Genomic DNA, 22,416 nt, shown 5'->3' on the forward strand with positions numbered 1-22,416 from the left:
ATATCCCAGAGCGGTGGGACATGCATAGGTTGGCATATTGGTGGCTAAGCAGGGCTCAGACCTCCTAGGTGGGGCATGTCCCCTGGGACCCCAGTAGGGGGTGGGTATGGCTGGGCACCCCCAAGCTTGTCCACAACCACTTCCTCCTACAGGCACCTAAAGGTGACCAGAGCTGAACATGCAGAATTGGAAGTAGAAGTTGATGTCCATCAGCCTGCCCTGCTTCCTTTAGTGGGATCGGAGTGGCCTTACCTGCTGGGCCTGGGGAACCAGAAACCAGCCTGGAGCCGCCTGTTGGACCCCACAGAAAATGCTTTTATTCCCAATAAATAATTTCCGGGAACTGCCAGGCCCAGGTCTCCCGGGTAGGGTCCATCGGTTCAGTTATCTCGGAGCACGCGAAGCTTGATCTCCATCCTGACGAAGGCTTTGATGTTCTCGTCAGGCACCTGTTCCTCAAGGGCTGCCAGAGCCCTCTCCCCGCCATCCTGGTAGTGCCGCAGCAGCGTCTCTGCATACTCAACCCACACGCAGTTGGGGCACCCACTCATGCAGCAGTTTGTAGGTGGCGGGAACTCCGGCGGTGCAGGGTATTGGGGCTCTGTCGACATCCCACGAGGTAGGCTGGACTTGGGCTCCCCTGTTCCTTCCGCACAGGCTGGCGAGCCCTCCTCCCGGCAGTCCTTCCCAAACGCTCGTTGGCCAACGTGGACCCAAATGCGGACAAGGTGCTTGTGAAGGTCGCTGCTGCCTCCTCCCAGGAGCCTGTGGCACCGGTCTCCACTGGAGAGCCGTGGTGTCCCCTGAGGATGCAGACAGACACGTGACTCGGAGCGTTGCTAAGCAACGAGTAGTCCAGCCTTGGCTTGGACAGGTGACTCAGGCCATCGAGGCCTCCCTTACTGTATTCCTTCTCTGTGGAAGGAGCCCTGGTGGCCCATGGGTTAAGCAGGGGGCTGCTAAGTAAAAAGCTGGTGGTTAAAGCCCACCAACCGATCCAAGGTAGAAGGATGAAGCAGTCAGGTCCATCAAAATGATCCCCTTAGAAAGCCAGGGGCCACTTCTGCTCTGTCCTACAAAGGGCCACACCGAGAACGAGCCGATGTCAGGTGATGGGTTTGTTTGGTTTGGATTCCGTCTCCCCACCTGCAGAGTGGAGCGGTCTAGCTTGTAGGAGGCATACATTGTGGGACCACGTGAGGGCCCGAGGTTCAATGCTACAGGGCTGGTAGGAGAGGCAGGCAGTGATTGAAGGCTAGGGGGACCCTGTTAACCCACCTCTTCCTCTCCAACCAGGGGAGCTAATCCCCAGTGGCCCAAACAACGCCCCTCCTGGCACTGGCACATTTTCCATTGGCTAGTGGCCCCTCCTGGGAGGGGCTCCCAGCTCACCTTGAACCTCAGAAGCCTACAAGGCTGCACACCCAGCAGGGGCTCAACTCGTGCTTGTAGGGTGCGCACCTAGACCGCAAACGCAGGGGTTCCCATGGGGCACGGCTTCCGCCCATCTGCCAACCCGAGGTGGCCAGAACACCCTTCTCAGAGCTAGGGTGGGTGCCTGGTCAGGACCGGGAGGGCAGGCGAGGCCCAGACCTTGGGGTGGGGGGTTCAACATGGCAGGGACTGGTACTGTCTCCGCTTCGGGGGCTTCTCGGAGAGCCTGCCCAAGGGCCCTGCGCCTAAGTTCTGCGATCACGGGAACCGCGGGAACCCAGGAGCGCGCGGGGGCGGGCGAGTCCCTGGGGAGGTGCGAGGTCGTCGAGCCTGAGGTCAGGACTCGTCCCCTCTGAGTTGCGGATTCCGGCTTTGCAGCTCTCTGGGCGACTGCGGGCTCCGCCGGAAGCCCACTTTCGGACCCCACTCCGGCCGCGCCCCGAGGCCCCGCCAGGTACTTGCCGAGGTGCGGACCGCGGAGAGCACCAACCAGCCGCCGCGAGTCCAGCTCCACAGCATGGTCCTGCGCTAACGCAGCCCGAGTGAGAGGCGGCCGCTCCGGCCAATCGCGGGCAGGCCCGGCCGTGAGCTGCTCCAATGGGCGTGGGGCTAAGTGCAGGAAGCGGAAGCGCGGTAGTGGGCGGGACCAGGGCGGAAGAAGCTGCGGGAACTAAGTCGGCGTGTGGAATGGCATTCGTGGGGCGCGGGGCTGCAAGGCCGGCGCCCTCCGGGCGTCCACAGGGGCAGCGGCGTCCGCAGCAGGAACTTCAGGGCGGGCAACGACGCGCTCCCCGACCGGGACAGCACAGGTGGGTGCCTGGGAAGGCGCTCCCGCCGCCGCGCTCGACTCCACCCCCTCGGCTGGCCGGCCTAGGTGCCCCTTGGCCGTGGAAGCGCGGCTGGATGGATGGGAGCGAGTCAGCACCCTTCCACGCGCCCCACCCAGGTCGCTTTTCAGCGCGACGCGGCCCTGGCGTGACTGCCACTCACTCCTCCGGCCGCGCGGGCAACCGGCTCGGGGGCAGCCTGGGGATTCTGGCGGCGACCTCTGCGTCTAAGAGTGAGGCGTCTCGCCCATGTTCTCCTCCCCAGCAAAGACAAGAAGAAAGTGAACTGCAAGCCCAAGAACCAGGACGAGCAGGAGATTCCTTTCCGGCTCCGAGAGATTATGAGGAGCCGCCAACAGATGAGAAACCCCATCAGCAACAAGAAGAGGAGGAGAGAAGGTAACGTGTCGCCTGCTTCGCGGCGCGCTGCTTCGTGAAGACTCGCGGGAGGGAGGCTGCCGGGACGCAGGACCCCAAAACGGCCACAGGCACGAGGGGGCTGTGTGGGCCCACAGCGTTCAGCAAGCAGCCGTGGGTGCCAGGAGGTCAAGAGCGTTGTTTTTTTCTTCACCAAAAGCAGTGGAGACCCACGGGGAGGCTTTAAGCAGTGGATGGTGGGTTCGAATTCACCCCTGGAGGAGCAGTAGTGCAGGGGCTTCGAAAGTGCTGGCTGCTTGATCCTGCGAGGAGGAGCACAGTAGTGTGTGGCCTTAAGCAGGGGTGAAGGCTCTCTCCAGCCCCTGGAAACCACACCCCCTCCCTGAGGTCACTCTTTATTCTCAGCCCAGGCGGCCTTCAAGACTATGCTAGAAAAGGAGGCCAAGGGAGTGGAGCCTGATATCCCTGTGCCCAAGTTCAAGCGGAAGAAATGGGAGTCGGAGGGGGCGTACGTGCAGCGCATGGAGCAGGAGGCCCAGCACGTGGTGTTCCTCAGTAAGAACCAGGCCCAGAGGCGACCAGAGGCGCAGGCGGCCCCTGCGAAGCAGAGGGAAAAGTCGGAATGCAAGAAGGCGTGAGTAGGGGGTGTGCAGACTGGTCCGTGGGGGTCTGGGGCAGGAAGGGCAAGTGGTCCCCTCTACTGTTCTCTGGGACAGCACCCTGCACCCCAGCCACAATCCAGGGGCGCTAGGCACAAGTTCCTGCAGGTGGGTGTGTCATGTCTGCAGCCCAGCTGCTTAACTTGGGGTCTCCTTGGCCACCAGCTTGGAAACTGAAGGTCCTGCTCAAGGTCAGCTTCTTCCTGGAGAAGCAGCCAAGGGGCCCCTTTGCTGTGAGAGGTGGGCGAGATGAGGTTCTGGAGCTCGCCAGCCCCTGGGGAGCTGGCACATGGGCTCAGCCCTCCTCTGCTGGCAACCCCTCTCATCTCTCTCAGGACTGGGATCACTTCCCGGGTATTAAAACTTTGCTTTGGGCTGTGACCTAGCTCTGACTCCTGACCCCTCTTAGCTCCTTCGTTTTTCCCTCTTGGGAAAGCTGGAGATACTCTGGTTCTGCTTGAAGAGGCGCGCCCAGCAGTGTGGGCCCATTGAAGGCCCTTCCTGAGGTGACGTCCTGCTTGGCCAGCTCAGGCCTGGCCCAGAGGTTCAGGAAAACCACCCTGGCTGTGGGTGCTTCTTCTGTGGTGGCCCAAACAAGACCTGATGGATTCTTTCAATGCCGACCATCCCCAGAGATTGCTTTTAGCTCTGTCATCTTCCTGCGGCCCGATTCCTGTGGGAACTGTAGTCCCCGGTGACAATGACATCCCCAAAGTGGCAGGAAGACTCAAGGTCCTGACGTCACGTGAAGGGGTGGCACATGGCATGTGACACCTGCAAGGCCCTTCTCAGCAGTGGCACTGTGGACACTGAGCAGCAGTCCTGGCATCCACCCACCTGGTGCCAGGAGCCTCTTCCCAGGTTGTAACAACCAAAGATAGTCACTGACATTGCTCATGGTCCTGGGGGAGGGCAGGCATAATTGCCCCTAGCTGAGAACCAGGCAGGTGGTAGAGAGGGCCTGTCAGGCCCCAGTTAGGCGGGCAGGAGTTCACAGTGAGAGGCTGTGAAGCTGAATGCTGTCAGGTCTCTGGCCCAGGTTCAAGAAGCGACAGCTGGACCGAGTTCGGCAGAGAAAGGAGGACAAGGCTGCTGACCGGCTGGAGCAGGAGCTGCTCCGAGGTAGGTGCCTCTGGCCTAGGTGGCGGTGCCCTGGGGACAGGCCTGTACTTGCTTGGTCTCCCTGGGGCTGCAGTGGGTCAGGTGAGGGTGTTGCCTGGTCTCCGATCACTTCTTGTGCCATCCTCAGCTTTGAACAGGTAGTTTGCATCTGCGTTTCATGCCCTGGACCCTGCCGCAGCACCTCAGTTGTACTCTCTGATCCCCAGACACGGTGAAGTTTGGGGAGGTCGCCCTGCAACCCCCAGAGCTGACTGTGAGGCCCAGGAAGAGTGTAGGTGGGGGACAGGTAAGCGGATGCATTGGAGTCTGGGGGCCGCCTGCACTATTACAGGCCAAAAAACCACTGGGATTCCCCCGTCTGCCTCAGGCCACTGACCTGGTCCTGTGCCTGTGGACACAAGCATGAGTGGCCTCACTGGCGCCGAGTGCTGGCCCGATGAAAGCTGTGGGTCACATCCCTTCTCTTGCTCCTTCAGCCAGGCAAGAAGTCGCTGGCTCTGAAGAAGTTCTTGTGTCCTGCCAGTGAGTCCCAGCCCCTGAGCACCTCTCTGGCCCGGCAGCGGATTGTGGGCGAGGAGAGAGAGCGGGTGGTGCAAGCCTACCGCAGTCTGAAGAAGCTGAAGCAGCAGCAGCAGCAGCGCCCTCCTTCACCCTGACTCCCCTCTGAAGCCAGGGTGTGTCTATGGACAGCGGGGGACCATGGGCCAGGTGCCTGCTGCCCCGCCCACTGCAGGAAACTGCCAGCAGCCAATCTGCATGGAGGCCCCTCTGGCAGGACCTCTTGCTGCCTGCTGCTCCTGGGACATTGGGGCAGACACAGTCCAGTGTGACCACATGATTGGCCTGGGCAGCCCATAGCCCACGGCCACGCAAGGGGGGGCAGGCCCTCACTTTTTTGTCTGTGGGTCTCCACAAGCAGTAGCTGGCCTGCATCCCTCCGTCTTCTGGCCGGCAGAGCCCAGTGGGCTTCCTCAGAAGGCTAGTTGCTCTCCCTGTGGCTGCAGAAATACAGGATGCTGCTGAGACCTGGTGGCAGACTCGTCTGGGGGTCCGTGCACCCTTGCCCGACAGGCTACTTGTTTCTCATCCCAGAGGCTGAGTCATCTGGGTCGCTTTCCCCTTTTAGTCAGTTGCATTGAGCAGCTGTCATTACCAACAATAAATACAGCCATCTTCATGTCCAGGGTCATTCTTATCACCCTGCCCCCTAGCATGGGTTCTGTGGGCTTAAGATTGTAACTCTTGATGGAGCTTTTATAAGGGAGAAGCCTCTCCTTTTTCCTGTGGAGTGGCTGCTGGTGGTTTCAAACTGCTGAGCCTGTTGATTGCAGCCCAGCGCACAACCTCTACACCAACATTACTTCTTAACCCGTCAGTTGGCATTAAGTCCCTGTTGGTGGCTTCCTTAGAGAAGCCGGTTCAGTGAAGCTTAGAGATACTCATATGGAAGCCAAACCCACTGCCACCGAGTGGAGTCGGGCTCATGGTGGCCCTATGTAGGGTCTGAGACTAAATTCTTAGGAGAGGAGACTGCTGCCACATCTTCCTCCTGTGGAGTGACTGCTGGCTCTGAGGAGTCCAATGCTCACCCGGCGTGTGTACGAAAGGGCCCTCACAGTGGTAGGTGTGGGCAAGTTCCAAGCCCACAAGTCAGGTGTTGGGCTGGAGGCTTCTCCCCAGGGGCTCTTGAACCAAGAGGAGAAGATGGCAGGCTGCTGGCAGCCCAGGCTCTGTGGGCGATTAGCAGGCCTTGAGCTCCAGTCCAAAGAAGGGTCATCAGCCAGATGCAGGGTCTCGACAGCAAAGTACACACAGGCTTTCCCACAGCACCTACGTACATTGGGAGCAGTCCGCACCCTGATGAGAGCCCATCACGAGGGGTGATTGTTACCAGGTACCCTGGAGTCAGAATGAGACCCTGCCTCGCCCTGTGCCGTCCTCTTAATCGCTGAGTTTGAACCCACTGCTGCAGTCGCTGTGCCAGTCTGCCCGCTCGGAGCTCCCTGTTTCCCTGCCCCTCTCCTTCACCAAGCACGATGCTAAACCACTGAGAATCGATCGAGTCCTGTGTGCGAGATTTGGTTTTTCAAGGACTTGGGCTAAGTGACGTTATGGTGGAGTAGGTTACACACCGAGCTACTAAACCCCAAATCAGTGGTTTGAACCCTGGCCACCCTGGGAGAAACGTTAGCGGCTCCTAAAGACTTACATCTCAGAAACCCCAGAGGGCAGTTCTACCCTGTTCTATGGATGCCGTGCTTCGGAGTCACTCCATGGTAGTGAGTCTTGTACACACGCATACACGTCAGGAAGCAGGGCTTTTTTGGCTAGGACTCACATTTTAAACTGCTTTTGTTAAGAAATAAGCTTTTATATTTAGGATGATGTGTTTTCTTGGTTAATGCTTGTGAAACATCAAGTAGCATGAGAGCCTGCCTGACATCACTGGCGTCACCCTTGAGTTGGAGGTCAGACAGCTAGCTCCTCTCTCCAACCTTGTACCAGTTCTGACCTCAACTGCCCTTAGATACAGCACTCTACTGGGCTGGGTTTGGAAATACCTTGAAATGGAGACACGGGACACAGGCCATACTTAACAGTTTATTAGGGAATTAACAGGACACCTTGGCCAGAAGATAAGCAGGTTACCATGGAGACCGGGAGCAAGGAATCATGAAAGCAAAGTCTGTAAGGATCCTCCCCAAAGAAGGGCACATCCCTCTTCAGTGCAGATGGCGCCACGGGTTTCTACCAAACCTTCAGGAAACAATGAAACTTCAAACGCTCCCACAGACAGGGAAGGGAAGGATACTCCTAATTCTCAGAAGCAAGCAACCCTAATACCAACGCCACAAGAAAAGAAAACGAGGCCAAGAGCTCTTAGGAATGCAGATGGTGTGGGGGACAAGACACTAGCCAACAATTCAACAACATTAAAGAATGCCGTGAAGGAGTAGCAGTTACTCCGGGAGTGCTGGGATAGTTCAGCAGTAGGCTAATGCACCATGCTGCTCTCATAAGGTGGGGTGTTGGAGGCATACACACTGGAAGAAGATGCTGGGAGAGGGGAGCTTGGTGTGAGGCGGAGAGGTCTGTGGAGTCGAGTGTGATGTAAGGATCGGAGATGGTTGTGCAGTGCAGACTTGCAGGGTGAGAGCTGTGACTTGTCAGGAGGGTAGGCATGGGAGGCTGTCTGGAGGAGGAGCGTGCCAGGTCCGTGAGGAGAGTGCAGCAGAAGATCAGTGGGTTGTGGGGCGAGGAGTGGGTCTGGCACTGTGCACGGTGTCACGTGAGCAGAGGAAGGGTCAGGTCAGGTGGTCCCCGGACAGTTTAAGTCCAGAGGAGGTAGCTTCAAAGGCCCACAAGTTCATGGACACGAGTTAGAGTTTAATGGCAGTGTTTCCTCTGAAGAGTTTATGCCCCTTCACATGTGGGGGCCGCGCATGTCTGCTGTCACAAGTTCTTCATGTTTGAAGAAGGCCAGCGTGAAACGTCGTCTGAAGTGGAGAAAGGGAGGAGGTGCACCTGGTTCACAGGTCTGACTTCAGAACCGAGCAGTCTCTTTGCTCCCAGAACTTTGTAATAGAACTCTCCAGAACAGAGCAGTTGAAGGATTTCACGGGGAAAATCCACTGTGTCCTGTTTTGTTTCTACCCCTGACACTGAGTGTTCCCATCCATCCCGCAATGGAGGCCCAGGTGACTCACACAGGTAAGTGCCGGGCCACTAACCGAGAGGTTGGCAGTTCAAACCCATTCACTGTCCCTGCAGGAGGAAGACATGCTGACCTGCTCCCACAAAGATTCAGCCCCAGGAAAGCCCCATGGGCCGTTTCTCTCTGACACACACGGGTCTCCATGAGTCATATCCCACCAGAGGGCATCTGATCTGGGCTTTTTTCCTTTTTTATCCATCTCCATGCATCTCAGTTTTCCAGTCGCGTGTCAAAGGAAATCCCCAATAAGAGCACACATCCCCGACACACCCCAGCAAAGGCATCTCTAACCAGAATGTACTTCGTTTTTCCTGTGGCTTTTGCAGCAGGGCGGGCAGACAGACGCCAACACGCCACCCTGGCGTTTCTAGCTGTGACGTAACGGCACAGAGAGGACCTAGTCAGTGGGTTTAGCCAGTTATTGGGCAGCGTCTACCCTGGAGGGACACACCCTGAGGACACATCTCCCCAATCCTCCATAGGTTTCCCAAGGCGCCCAGTTGGGTGCACAGAGCCAGCTGTCTGTGCAGACTGGTCTCCTCCCTCGGCAGCATGTCTATATTCCTCTGCGCATTTTCCTGCCTTCCACCCATGGTGACGCCAATGTCTAACAAAAGCACATGTCCTTGTAATATCTTAATAGCTACATACACATTTCTTACTGGCTAACACCTGCAGCTCCAAACACCTGATACTTCACACGGTCTCTCCCATACCTGTCAGGGATTCTTGTGTGTGTGACCTTCACACATTACCTGGCGCAAAACTAGTCCCTGTAACTCATGTCCTACTGAAAACACTGAGCCAACCCTCGGTGGGGAACCCTAACAGTCACCGAAGGAAGTGATTTTAGACTTTCATGGAAAGTACAAGGATGGGTGTGGGGAAGCACTAGGACGAGGCTTCGTGCACCAGATAGTGGGGCTGGAGGAGAATATTGGAAGTGCTGTGGACTGCTAAGGGACACACCAGTCTGTCTTGGAAGAAGTACGGCCAGGAGAACGACATCAGTCATGAAGTGCAGGGCCGGTGGCAGAGAGGCAGGTCTGCGATGAGATGGACGGACACGAGCTGCATTGATGGCTGAGGCATGGGAGCGATGGTGAGGGCACAAAGCACGCGGTGTTTTGTCCTGTTGTGCCCAGGCCACTGCCTGCACGTGGCCTGCACTGTTGTGCCCAGGCCAGCACTGGCGCTACGGCACCTACCAACACGTGGGGTTGCCATGGGTCAGTGCCCTACCAACCTAACAAAGGTGAAAACGGGCCAGTCGTTCTTCACACACACAGTAATTGGATGGTGGATGCTGAAGAAAATCTAACTCCACGTGAGCGTAGGCCAGGAAGCTATCTCTTGTCCAGGCTGTGGTTTATGATGTCTTCATGGATTCTGTGGACAGACAACTGCCTCAGAAACACCAGTTTTGTTTTTTTAAATATAAAACCCTTTATGGGGGTTGAATGGACAATTACATCAAGCATACCATTTGGTATGTTTTGACTATGTCCGCACTAGGTTGTGTACCAGTGAAACTGTCACACAAATATGGCAAATGGGTGACTTTACAGAAGAGAATTTCATTTTCTCGCAGTTCCAGTGGCTGAAAGTCCAAAGCAGGGTCTCAGGTGGGACCTCCCTTGGTGGCAGCTCCAGGTGGTCCTTGGTCCCTTTGTCATCCTCGCAGAGCATCTCTCTTCTCAGCGTGTGGGATCCTCCCGTCCAATCTGCTCTTTGCTGATCACCTACAGGCGACTAGTGTAGAATCCAGCCGACTCTGCACTGATCTAATTAATGTAGCACCAAACAAAAAGTCTATTTTCATTTAACCTGGATGTTGGGCTGTTAATCACAGGATCAGCAGATGAAAATCACTTAAGTCCATAAACAGCTACCGTATCAAAGACAGGGCAGCTCCCGCCCATCGGCAGGGTCACCAAGTCAGAATGGACTTGACGGCTGTGAGAGCCTGGCGAGGGAAGAGCCGACCTGTGGTTTTCTTTTGTGACTTGCATCTATTTTACAGAAGTACTGAAGATAGATTCTCTTCGTCACTGCCATTTATTCATTCCGGAGCATAAGAGTATTACTGACCTGATCCCATCAGTGGGGATAGTGCCATGTATGTGTGGGCACAAATTCTGAGTTCCACTTTTAAAATAAAAGATAAGACCCAGTGAACCCTAATTTCATTGCCAAAAAATCAGAAAAGAAAGCTCCAAGAGGTTTGGATGATTAAGAATACATAGTGCTTCTACAAAATAGTATCCTTTCATGTAGTTTCTCTGACCTGGATTTCTATGTCTTCTCTGAATTTACTCCTCCGAGATCAACTGGAAGGATCTGTTAGGCCTGGTTGACTAGAGGAATCAAACTGACACACATCTGTGTGTCAGAGGGCTTTATATGAAGTAGTTCCACATGAGAAAAACATCCCAGCCCGGTCCAACTCAAGTCAGTAAACCTGATACAAGTCCATAAATCTCGCTTCAGACTCACAAAGCTACATGCTTTGATGCAGAAATATCACAGGCTGGTGGGGGCAGTTTTGTGGATCCAATGGCAGTCAGTGGACACATCTCCAGGGCTCTGGCAGCCATCAGGGTCAGCCAGCCGGAAGGTAAAGGCAGAGAGAGAGGGGGAAGTTGCCAGGACTCTCCTTATGAGGCCACACCCACAAGGAGGTGCCATCAGGCCATGACTTGAAGGGCTAGACTCCACCATAACGCTTAGGTAAGTACCACAGTCCCCTTGAAAGAAAGTGGTTACTTCCTGTCAGTCTGTCCTGCAACCCAATGGCAATGGGCGCCCACAACCCTTTGGACATCACCAAAGCTCCTTCACAGGACGCCTCATCTCATCTGCTCAACTTTCCACGCATTTCCTGTTGTCCTCCCGCATCTTCCTGATCTATGAGTGCTTCGTTAACTCTTCACTCTGTAGATGTGAGAATTAAGGAGCAGGAAAGTTACTCAGCTAGTCAGGATCAAACACGTCCTCGGTACTCCAACAAGACAGGAGAAGGAAATAAAGGGTAGAGTGGAATGAATCACATGACTTCTGTTTGCAGATGACAGGATGGTCCGTGCAGGAAATGCCAAGACACCAAAAGGAGCCCCACGCCCAGGATACAAGGCCAATGTGTGCGATTCCCCTGAGAACAGAACCAGGGAGTCCTGTGGTCAGGGGTCGTGTCCTGTCCCCACGGTGACTCCGTCGAGACGCTTGCTAAGCAATAATCCACAGGGCTGGACCATAACGAGGAAGGGAGAATTAGGCTCAGAAGACAGCTGAGAAGCAGCGTGTGGAGGTGACAGCCTGGTGTGCTGACAGTGAGGGCTTCCAGCACTTGCTGATGAAGATCCGCGTCTGCACAAGTCATCGTAAAGGGGAGTGAAAGCGTCACAAGTGGACCAACAGAGGCATCCTGATCAAGTAGAAACGCAGCCAAGGGGGTCATCTCGCTGGGTCCACAACCCGGGCTCAGGGAAGCAGCAGTCGAGCGGACAGAAGACCATGGCAGGGTGTAGATCTGCTGCACAAGACCTCCTGAGAGGGCGGAAAAGCAAGGATGCTACTTGGAGGCCTAAGATGTGACGTCCCACACCAGAGCATTTTCCGTTCCCTCGGATACCTGTGAAAGTCGGGCACGGAATCAGTGCATTTGCACTGTGGTGCAGGCAAAGAACATTGCAAGGACTAAGGACTGCCAAAGGACAAAGAAGTCTGTCTGCAAGAAGTCCGGCCAGCGAGCTGCTTGGAGGCCAAGATGGGCGAGGCGTCATCCTCGTACTTTGGAAAGGGCAAGAGAGACCCATGCCTGGAGAAGGGCATCATGCGTACAGTAGAGCCACTGGGAAGTCGGTAGACCCTCTCCGAGGTGACGACACAGTGGCTGCAGCAATGGGCGCAGGCATAGGAACCATGGTGGAGGCCACCGCCCAACAACTTTTCCTTCTGTTCAGCACAGGGTCACTGATAGTTTATTTTGCCAACCTGGCGATAAACACATGTGGGACTCACTGAAGGGCAGGGGGATAAATGGCTCTGTGAGCCTTGCCTTTCTAGTTCTCGGGTCTCTTGCTTTCTGATGGTCGGACCAGGGTGCAGCTGCCTTAGCCAGTTCTGGCTTCAGCTGGCAAGGCTCACTTCCTGTAAGACATCCCTGAGGAGAAGCCACATGGACCTACCCCGATGCAGCCCTGGGTGCTGGAGCAGCCATGTGGAGACCCCTGCCAGCGTTGAGATGTTTACTCATTCACTGACTCGGCTTTCCTCCTGCAGTCGGCATCGTGTGTTTTGTGGGATGGAGGAGAGCTTTGTGGATTGGTGTCGGACATATGGGTTAATGTTGGACTTGTGGGCTTGGACAGCACTGGGTTGGGATGCTTTCTTGATGTGCACTTACCCTTTATAAAAAACTCTTATACACAAGAGTTTCTGTGGATTTGTTTCTCTAATGTACCCAGACTAACAGTTACCATGGGTCAGAACTGACTCTGTGACACCCAACAACAAGCATGACGACAGCCACTGTGCCCTGATCTGTACATTTTATTGCGGGTTAATTTTCATTAACAAGAAAACCTTCTAAAATAATAGGACACTCCAGGCGGTCAAGGACGCTGAAGCCCCCTAGGAAGAGCCCTGGTGCCTGGGCTCCCTGTCAGCCTTGTTCCAGTTCCTGAGTGGGCCCCCTGTGTCACTGCAGGCTCAGCAGTCACAGCCTGATGGATTTAGAGGAGCGCAGTATGGCTCCTGGGCCTGGTCCACCTTTAACAAACCGTGGGAGGAACTAAGGCCAGCAGGGCCCATGGGCGCGCTGGGTAAACGATGCCACCGGGCAGCCTCTCGGAGCCTTCCAGTCTTCCGCCTCTGAAGCCAGAGGGGGACAAGGTTCTGCAGCCCCTTCCCCCACCATGAAAGCTTAAGGTGGGTGCCCCCTGCAGCCCTGGGCGGGGACCTCACCAAGGCCTCAGAATTAGTTATCTGGGTACAGGTACACTTTTTGGTCTAGTCTCTTGAGGCCCATGTCCAGGAAGTCCTCCAGGTTTGGGGCCAGTCCATGGAGCTCATCGTAGTCCTTCAAGGTATATACGGCCCCGTGCTCCCCCACCAGGATGACCCCTGTCCCCAGAGGCCTCCTGCCGATGGCTTCCAAGGTGCCGAGCACAACCATCTTCTTAGGCCGGGGCAGATAGTCGTTCTGCCAGGACTGCAGTATGTCCTCCTCCCAGCCCTCGGTCCCAGCATGATACAAGGTCCCCGAGAAACCACAAACTCTCAAGTCACGGCCCCCGGGGAGGGGCAGGCGGGCTCCAGAATTTTTCTTCACATAGTCTGCCAACTTCTCCAGGGTGGCGGCTAGCGGAGCAGAGAATGCACTGTCACATGGAGACTGGGCCGTGACCCAGCAGGAGACAGCATAACACCCCCACCCCCCAGCCCCTCAGCTCCCCCCTTGGAGGATGGCTTCTCCCAGGAATGTGAGGTGGGAGCAGGCCTTGGAAGGCACTCAGCTGGGGTCTGAGCCCAGGCTGCTTGCTACTACTTCTCTGGGGACCGTGGGCAGGTGACACAGGCCCTCTTCCTTTTGGATTGGACTCGGCTCACGCTCTTGCTTGCCTCCGGAAGGCCTGGCTGGGACCACACACCAGACCTTTGTCTGCTGTCTTCAGGGCCTTGGGCCTGGGCCAGTGTCCCTCTGGCTGCTCTTGCTCAGGCTGTTCTGGACCACCCCGCTGTTCTGCTCTGGGCCCCAGCCTACCCCTCTCTCTCTCGGCTTCCCTTCCCTGTTCTCCGGCTTCAGGGTTCCCTCTGTGCACAGAGCCCATCTCAGGCTGGTTACCTCCAGAAGTCTGTCTGCCTGGGGGCTCCCTCACTCCCTGAAGCCCTGGCTGTCAGGTCCAAGCCTCACCCAGGCGAGGCCTTTGCCAACACCCCCTGGCTTCCTGTCTGCCACCCCCACCCCCACTTTAATGGGCAGACAGGCAGAGACCACTGCCTAGGCCACCACACCCCATCACCTGCCTGTGTCTCTGCCCTCCCACGGCCCTGCACCCCATCCTCCAGAATGTACTTCCGCTTAGCTATCAGTTTTCTACCCTCCGGCTGACCACGGAGCCCCTCCAAGCCCCAGGACAGAAGCCACAGGGGGGCAGAGACTCACCGCTGCTCAGAAGCTCCTCAGCCTTGGTGCTGTGCATGCCGGGAACTGAGAGAGAAGAGCGGCCTTACTTCCCAGGTTGATCTGCTCATGGAGTGAGCCTGAGCCCACAGCCCTCTCCTTCCCGTGGGAGAGGGCCCGAGAGGTGCATGCAGCTATGGCGGGGGTGGTAGGGGTGGGAACAAGGGTGGTCAGTGGAGAGTTTATATATTTAAACTTCTGGGACGCCATGGGGGGGTGGGGGTGCACACTAGTTACCTTGCTCACTGCTGACAGAAAGGTCTGAAGGACCACTTAGGAGAATCCGCTTTGAGGACCTGGTGGAGCCCCCTCTACTCTACACTCATGTGGTCCCCCCAGTACACTGCCGTGAGTCAATTCCAATGCACAGTGACGCTTTCCAGCTTCAGCTTTCTCCCTCCAAGCAGCTAATGGTCTTGAACCACTAACCTTGAGGTTAGTAGCCCATTGCCTAGCCCACAGGGCCACCAGGGGTCCCTGTCAAAGTACCGCATACACTTGAGTATAAGCCGAGTTTTCCAGTGCATTTTTAATGCAGTTTTTGTGGTGAAATTAGATGCCTTGGCTGACAGTCGGGTCAGCTTATGCTCGAGTATATACGGTAAATCCCCAGTTAAATAAACACTGAACCCCACACAAAGCAAGAAGATCCATTTAGAATGGAAACATGGAGCGACCCTAACCCTCTCCTGGGTTGGCTGTAGTGTAGACGCTCTGGGGGCCAGGAGCCAGACCACCGAGGACCCTGCCAAGTGAGGACCTCATTGGGTTCCTGCCAACCAGGGACCACTCACTGCCTGAGCCCAGCCAACCAGGGACAACCCCTGTGGTTTTTCAAAAGCCCCATCCCTGAGCAGCTTCTCACTACTTTGGTCCTTGCAGTGGTGTAGATCCACGGGGTGTCTGATCCCAGTGTATCCTGCTATTTCTGAGCAATAAACCTGCTGTGCTGCCTTCTCCTAAAAATAGTAAGCATATAAAAAGAAATAGCCTTTATCTGTTTCTATGTGGGTGTTCTTCATCTGTGTCCGAAAGACTCATTTTTGTTTGCAAAGCGGAGAAAATATTTTGAAGCCAAGCAACTTCAAGAATTATTTCCACCCACCCACCTAGGGGGACAAAAAACAGAAACATGGGTGAAGGGAGATAGGAGGTGGTGTAAGATATGAAAATAATAAGTTATCATTTATTAAGGGTTCACAAGGCTGGGAGGGAGGGAAAAGAGAGAAGCTGATACCAAGGGCCCAAGTGAAAGGAAAATGTTTTGAAAATGATGAGGGCAACATATGTATAAATGTACTTGATGAAACTGATATGTGGATTGTTACAAGAGCTACAAGAAACCCCAATAAAATGATGTTTTGAATAAAAAGAACTTTTCCCATCCTGCTTGGTCCTTAATACAATTGGACGACTAACACATCAACTAGAAAGACAAATGCTGAGCCCTAAGGAGAAGCAGCACACTGCTCGGCAGCTCACATGGACACCATGGCAGATAGGGGGGTAGGGTGGTAGGAGGGGCATGCATAGTATGGGCAGGGGGAGGGGGCAGGGAGGCAGGGGGGAGGGGGAGAGGTATAGAGGACACGCTTACTTAGATACTGCCACCTTAATCATGAGATAAACCGGGCCACAATATATGGTATGCTTCTCTTTAGGTGTTATTTTCAATACATCAAAAGGAAAAAATCCAACCACTACTATTAAAAACTTTTAAAAAAAGAGAGGGGGGGGTCGTAGGCTTAAACCTCGCACCTAAGCCCTGGGCTGCAGGTTATACAAGCAGGAAGAGTGCGGGGTACTGAGGAGCTGGCGGGGGCGGGGATGGGCCTAATCCCGGCGCGGCGCCCATCATCCCGGGCTTGGAAGACCTGCTCGGCGGAGAGAAATCTGCAGCCCTAGGACAGCGATGACGTCACATGCACCTGCTCCACGTCCCCTCCGGAACCGTGCGGCCGCAAAGCACGCGTCCTGCCAGCACCCGGCTGCTCACCCCGCGCCCGGGCTTACCTGCCTCTCCCGGCGATCCGAGTCCTCTGACTGTGCCACCCACGGGGCAGCCCCGACCTGACCACCGACACAGCACCCACGGCCGGGGCTCCTGGCTGAACGCTCGGCGGCCTCCCTCCGCACGTTCCCGGCTCGCCCGCTCCGCCCGCTGCTGAAGGGGTGTCCCACCTGCTGGCGGCTCCCCACCTGCTGGCGGCTCCCCACCTCCGCCGCTCGGGCCCCGGGCGGCCGGCCGAGGGGGTGCAGTCGGGCGCGGCGGCGGGAGCGCCCGCACACACCACCCACCAGCGCTGCCCGCTCGCGGGCGCGACGCTGCCCCCGGGACCGCCCCGAGCGCTCCAGCCCCGCGTCTCCGCGTCCCAGCTGCTTTTCCCCGCGGGCCCCGCCCTTCCCTGTGGTCCCGCCCACTGCTTACGCTTCCTGCGCTTTCCCCACGCTCATTGGACAAGCTCAGGGCGGACCGAGCCGTGATTGGCCGGCGCGTCCGCCTCTCACGCGGGCTGGGTCGGCTAGGTGCTGCAGTGCAGCTACAAGACGGGTCGGTGGTCTCTGCAGCTTACTACTTGGAAAGGACCTGACACTCTGGAGACCTGCCCTCAGGGGCGCGCCTACGCCGCCAACTTCCAGGGACACTCTCTGCCTCCCCAGTGCCCGGCAGACACCGAAGGCCCTCTGGTCACCACCCTCTCTTGCTTGCGTGATCTCAAGAGGAGAAAGCCCTAGGGGCCTCTAGTGTCCCGTCTCACACTCCAGCACTCCAGGACCTCTCTCCCGCCTGGAGTAGCCACTGCACCCCGGGATCTAGAGCCCCTGAAATGGTGCTCGGGAATCTCGCTGCCCAATACCTTAATGCCCCGTAGATGCCGGTGCTGTGGCCAAGGAGTGCCAGGGTCCACACCTGGTCCTATGACACTTCCAACGATAGAGCTTAGGAATCAGTAGGCTTATGCACTAGGGCAGCGATCTTTGGTTTGTAAGCTTCACACAGGGACTAGGCCAAAAGTTCTTTAGAAAGTGTACCACACTGTGAGCTAACAGATCTTTTTTTTTTTTTTTAACATTTTATTAGGGACTCATACAACTCTTAACACAATCCATACATACATCAATTGTGTAAAGCACGTCTGTACATTCTTTACCCTCATCATTTTCAAAGCATTTGCTCTCCACTTTAGCCCTTTGCATCAGGTCCTCTTTTTTTCCCCTCCCTCTCCACTCCCCCCTTCCTCATGAGCCCTCGATAATTTATCAATTATTTTGTCATATCTTGCCCCCCTGTCCGACGTCTCCCTTCACCCCCTTTTCTGTTGTCTGTCCCCCAGGGAGGAGGTCACATGTAGATCCTTGTAATCGGTTCCCTCTTTCCAACCCACTCACCCTCTACCCTCCCAGTATGCCCCTCAAGCTAACAGATCTTTAACCAATCCGTGCATTCACACACAGCAATAACAAGTCAAGGAAAGGGGGCAATTCTTACCAGCAGAGCAGGAGCGAGACAGTGAGAGCCTGGTCCTTTCCAGAGGTCAAGAAGTTCCACTGCTTGGGGCTCTTAGCTGGGTCTTTGTACAGGTTTTGTGGGTGTAACCATGGGTGTGGCCGTGGGTGTGACTAAGAGAGTTTCAGTCCAATCAGGTGAGATTTCAGCAATGTCCCTTTCCTTCTCCTTTACCATCTTGTTTACTTCTTTGTTGTTGGCGGCATGATGTTGCTTGTCTGTGGTTACTCCATTGTGTGTGCTCAATTCACCCTGGAATTGCAGTGTAATCCCGGAGTGAGAACAAACAACATTTTAATTTTATTAAAATAGAAGAATCAGCCTTTTTATTACAGCTAGCTGGGCCCAGAGAGGAGGCTAGTACTTGGAAAAACACTCTCAAAACTCCCAAAAGGTTTGTTTGTCACACTCTGTGTGTGTAGAAAGAGCTTTATATCAAAGAGCAATTGTATATTGAGAAAACATCCCAGCCCAGTCCAGAGCAAGTTCTTTAGTCCAATATTAGCCCATATTACGATACTAGTCCATAAATTCCAGTTCAGACTCACACAGCACATGCAATGATGCCAAATGCAGGAAGACCACAGGCCAGTGGGTGGGAAGTCTTGTGGATCCAGTGCCAATGGAAGCATCTCAGAGCTGACATGTGGCTCCACGTAGCTCCTCAACACGGCTCCATGTGGCGTGTCTACAGGAGGGTGAAACAGAGAGAGAGAGAGAGAGAGAGAGAGAGAGAGAGAGAGAGAGAGAGAGAGAGAGAGAGAGAGAGAGAGAGAGAGAGGCTTGCCTCTTCTGATGACAGAATCAAGAGAAGAAGCTTCCAGAATGCTCATGAGAAGACCATGCCCACAAGGAGGCATCATCAGCTATGACTTGATTGACAGGCTAGACTCCACGCCTATACTTCTTTATCAAGTTGACATGAAATTATGTGAGAACCACACACACAAACACCCTCCAAATGTGCAGGAGTTACTCTTCTCATCTTCTGAATATCACAACAATGTATCTTTATTCTGGCCTTTTACAATATCCCAAGCCCTTACTGGACTCTTAAATTTAGAAACTCATGCCTTTCACTTTTGGAATAATTTCTTAAATAATAGTCTCTTCTCTATTTGTGGGTTTTCCTCCTGACTGATACTTTATTTCTCCTTCCCATCCTTCAATTGTTTTATTAACACCACTGCTATTGCTTGTTATTGTACTTCTATATCTGTGACACTGTGCCTTGTAACAGTAACAGGCAGGTCACCACCCCCCACCCCCTCACCCCCCCACCCCCCCCTTAGAAATGGCAAAAATTTTAAATTGCAGCCTGGAACAGGTGTAGCCCAGCCCAGGATGTTTACGCTCCAAGAAGCAGCCTAGCCTAACTATAGCATCAGTTGGCAGACCACTGGGGACAAACTGACCTTAAATGTAGAACTTGCTTTGTTAGACTTAAAAACTGTTTTGTTTCACTTTCCTGAGAATGTTTTATCAGTTTCACACAAGAACTTGCCTTCCCCCTCCCCTTGTTTGGAAAGACGCCCACAAGGAAGTATAAAACCTTCTGCTTAATGCTGTTCAGGGCCCTCGCCTTACAGACTGAGCCTGTCTCGGTTCCGGGTGTGGGCCCAGATTCGAATCTGTCTGAATAAAGCTTTACTGTTTCCATCTCTGTTTCAATGAGTGGTCTGGGTGAGGGTTTGGCTCGCTAACAATATCCATACATTAGTATTATTACAGTATAGTGAGCAGAGAAATAAAATTGTGGGAAACAGAAAGATTATTTCCCAAATCGTCTCCCCAAATACAGGTTAGACTTAGGACACTCCTTGCAGCTAATGGTAAATGATTGTCAAGTTACCTCCCTGAAGGCAGCCAGCTGCCAGATTACTGTCTGGTCCCCCCACAGGTAGGCCCAGCTCCCTGCTGTGAAGGACCATGGGCTACTTCTCCCAAATGGCTTGAGACCATTAGTCTGGTCCCTGTAGGTGGGGTTTACACCCTACTGATAATGGTTTCTCTAGAGAGCCAGAGAACAGGTCAAACCTGCTCAGAGACATCCAAAGGATCCACCCATCTTGTCACATGTGTACCCTTTTTCCCTCCTCTTCCAATAGCATACATACCCCTAGATCACCCCCTCCCATGGCTGTATTACCCATAGCACAAGCCTTTCCTGTGAAGTATGTCCTCATTTGTAATTAGGGGGCTTGCACATTCCCAGAGAATATAAAAACCTTGGTTAACAATAAATCTCTCTCTCTCTCTCTCTCTCTCTCTCTCTCTCTCTCTCTCTCTCTCTCTCTCTCTCTCTCTCTCTCCACGTGGACCACCAAGCGGGGCTGAGGTGAGCATTGCTACCATGAAATGAGTCTGACTCCATTATTTCAATCTCCTATCTCTCATGCTCTCTATGACTTTACTGTAATCTTTACCTATTTACCTATTATTGCTGTACAATTGTGCCTACCAGACCCATGATGATGTGTTAGGGGCTGGTTCCCCTCACATAAAATATGTCAGTAGAATGGTGATAATTGAAATGATAGTTGGGAGAGAACAAAACACAATCAACAAATAATTCAACAGAGTTGCAGATGCCATGGTTTCTGGAATCAGATCACTTTTGAAGCATTATTGAATTCATTCTATATTGTGACTGGTGACTACTACCATTAGTCATGATCCCTTTTAAAAAAAATCATTTTATTGGGGCTCATACAACTCTTATCACAATCCATACATACATCAATTGAGTAAAGCACCCTTATATATTCATTACCCTCATCATTCTCAAAATTTGCCTTCTGCTTGGGTTCCTGGAATCAGCTCATTTTCCTTTTTTCCCTCCTCCTCCCTCCCCATTCCCCCCTCCCTCATGAACCCTTAATAATTTATAAATTATCCTCTACTTCCGCTTCCGCCGGGGAGGAGCCAGGCCCGCAGCCATGAGTCGCTTCAAGTTTATCGGGTTGGTCTGCTGTGGAATCGACTGAGTGGCATCGGGTTGTGTTTGGGTACAAGAAGAAATGAAACGCACAACCCAGGCAAGCAACAGTGAGAAAGCAAACACATGATGGCCGGCCCTGCAGAGACATCGCTCCCGATCCCTCAAGTGCTCCCTGACCTGCAGGCATACTCTCCAGAACAGCCCACGGAACAGACTCGCCAACCTGCTGGTTCCCAGCACCACCTCGACCCTTTCTCTTCAGCAGATTTTCATCGTCCTCAATGCCAAGACGACACTCATTATTTTCTGATGCTTTACGGCTGATCGTTTTAAAACTGGTGTCCACCCTCAAAAAAAATTATAAATTATTATTCTATCTTATCTTACACTGCCCGGCTTCTCCCTTCACCCACTTTCCTGTTTCCCATCCCCCAAAGAGGAGGTTATATGTAGATCCCCGAGATCGGTTCCCCCTTTCTACCCCCTCTTCCCTCCCGATATTGTCACTCTCCCCATTGGTCCTGAGGGGTTCATCTGTCCTAGATTCCCTGTGTTTCCAGATCCCAACTGTACCGCTGTACATCTTTTGGTCTAACCAGGTTTGCAATGTAGAATTGGGATCATGATAGTTGGCGGGGGGGGGGCGCATCATGATCCTTTTTCTGGCAAAAGTATTTATTCCATGAGTTCTTAAATCTTCAGACAGAGTTAGAGCTTATCTAAAGCAGTTTCCTGGGGAAAATTCTACCCTTAGTTTTTTGTACTCCTGCACAGAGATAGCAGCCACACGAATTCTCCAGTTACAGTTCAATCCATGGCAATGGGCTTCTGGGTTACGTAATAGTTTGTCACACTCTTTAGACACTAGTTAAGCCAGGGGACTAGATTGGGAGGGAATATTCCTTCCTTATGTTTTTGCTTAATCAGGCAGGCAGGACTTCGGGAGGGGTCAGAAGAGAACAGCTTGGGATGAGTCAGGGTCAAGATTTACTGTATTCCTGGCTTATCTAGCAGACAGGCCATAGGGAAAGGTCAGAGGGCCATTTGTGGGCAGGGTCAGGGTCTGTCTAGAGGGGCTCATCTGGCAAGAGTCTTTGTGGATCAGTCAGAGTCTGCAAGACAGCAGTTTTAACAAAACGGAGTTCTTCAAGTTAAGCTGGGTTACCAGCAGTCCACAAAAGTGTCCTCCTGTCCATGGGGGAGGGAGGGAGTCCTATTTGGATCTTCCTGGTCTGGGACCCAGAGCCCGACCCCAGACTCTTCTCCGGACCCTGAATGCAGGCCAGCCCTGCCAGAGTTTTCAGTGGCTGAAGGTTGGCAGATCCTTCTTCCTGCAGTACCTTCCAGTTAGTGGCTGAGTGCACCACGACACAGGTCACACACCTGTGCGTGGGTGCGCCTGCGTAACCTGCCACTCATGTGCACATGCTCTCTGCGGTGGACTCAGTCCTAACTAGTTCGGTTAGCTTCGTGGAGTCTGGAAAGCATGACGCCCAGGAGCAGAGAGGACTGGGCGCGGGGTGGGGCTGTGCTGTCGAAGGCTGGAGGCCTGTGGGCTGCTCCTGTGGCCACCAGCCCTGACGGAGCTCAGGTCACCAATGGCTCGGAAAGAAAAGCGGGGAAGTCTGAGCACCGACCACCCTTTGAA

General features: G+C 54.1%; 1 protein-coding gene and 1 long non-coding RNA gene across 2 annotated transcripts; one reads left to right on the forward strand and one right to left on the reverse strand.

Annotated features, from left to right (window-relative positions):
* Positions 1-2,079: 2,079 nt before the first annotated feature.
* CCDC137 (coiled-coil domain containing 137) lies at positions 2,080-5,597 on the forward strand. The gene is made up of 6 exons (XM_075562361.1): positions 2,080-2,243; positions 2,527-2,660; positions 3,045-3,273; positions 4,338-4,420; positions 4,627-4,706; positions 4,897-5,597. The coding sequence occupies exons 1-6, from the start codon at positions 2,122-2,124 to the stop codon at positions 5,074-5,076; spliced, it is 828 nt and encodes a 275-aa protein (XP_075418476.1). The 5' UTR covers positions 2,080-2,121; the 3' UTR covers positions 5,077-5,597.
* Positions 5,598-13,317: 7,720 nt separating this feature from the next.
* On the reverse strand, positions 13,318-16,549 carry LOC142458440 (uncharacterized). The gene is made up of 3 exons (XR_012786418.1): positions 16,333-16,549; positions 14,302-14,346; positions 13,318-13,496 (listed from the first exon to the last, which is right to left on the reverse strand). It is a non-coding gene; the product is annotated as an uncharacterized LOC142458440 (long non-coding RNA).
* Positions 16,550-22,416: the final 5,867 nt, after the last annotated feature.

This window comes from Tenrec ecaudatus, chromosome 10, assembly GCF_050624435.1.
Source record: "Tenrec ecaudatus isolate mTenEca1 chromosome 10, mTenEca1.hap1, whole genome shotgun sequence".
NCBI classification, from domain to species: domain Eukaryota; kingdom Metazoa; phylum Chordata; class Mammalia; order Afrosoricida; family Tenrecidae; genus Tenrec; species Tenrec ecaudatus.

Excerpts from the sequence above, each read along its gene's own strand:
- CCDC137 (XM_075562361.1), top strand. The coding sequence starts at position 2,122 with ATGGCATTCGTGGGGCGCGGGGCTGCAAGGCCGGCGCCCTCCGGGCGT. Across the intron at positions 2,244-2,526 it reads CCCCGACCGGGACAGCACAG|CAAAGACAAGAAGAAAGTGA; the intron begins GTGGGTGCCTGG and ends TCTCCTCCCCAG. Across the intron at positions 4,707-4,896 it reads AGAGTGTAGGTGGGGGACAG|CCAGGCAAGAAGTCGCTGGC; the intron begins GTAAGCGGATGC and ends TTGCTCCTTCAG.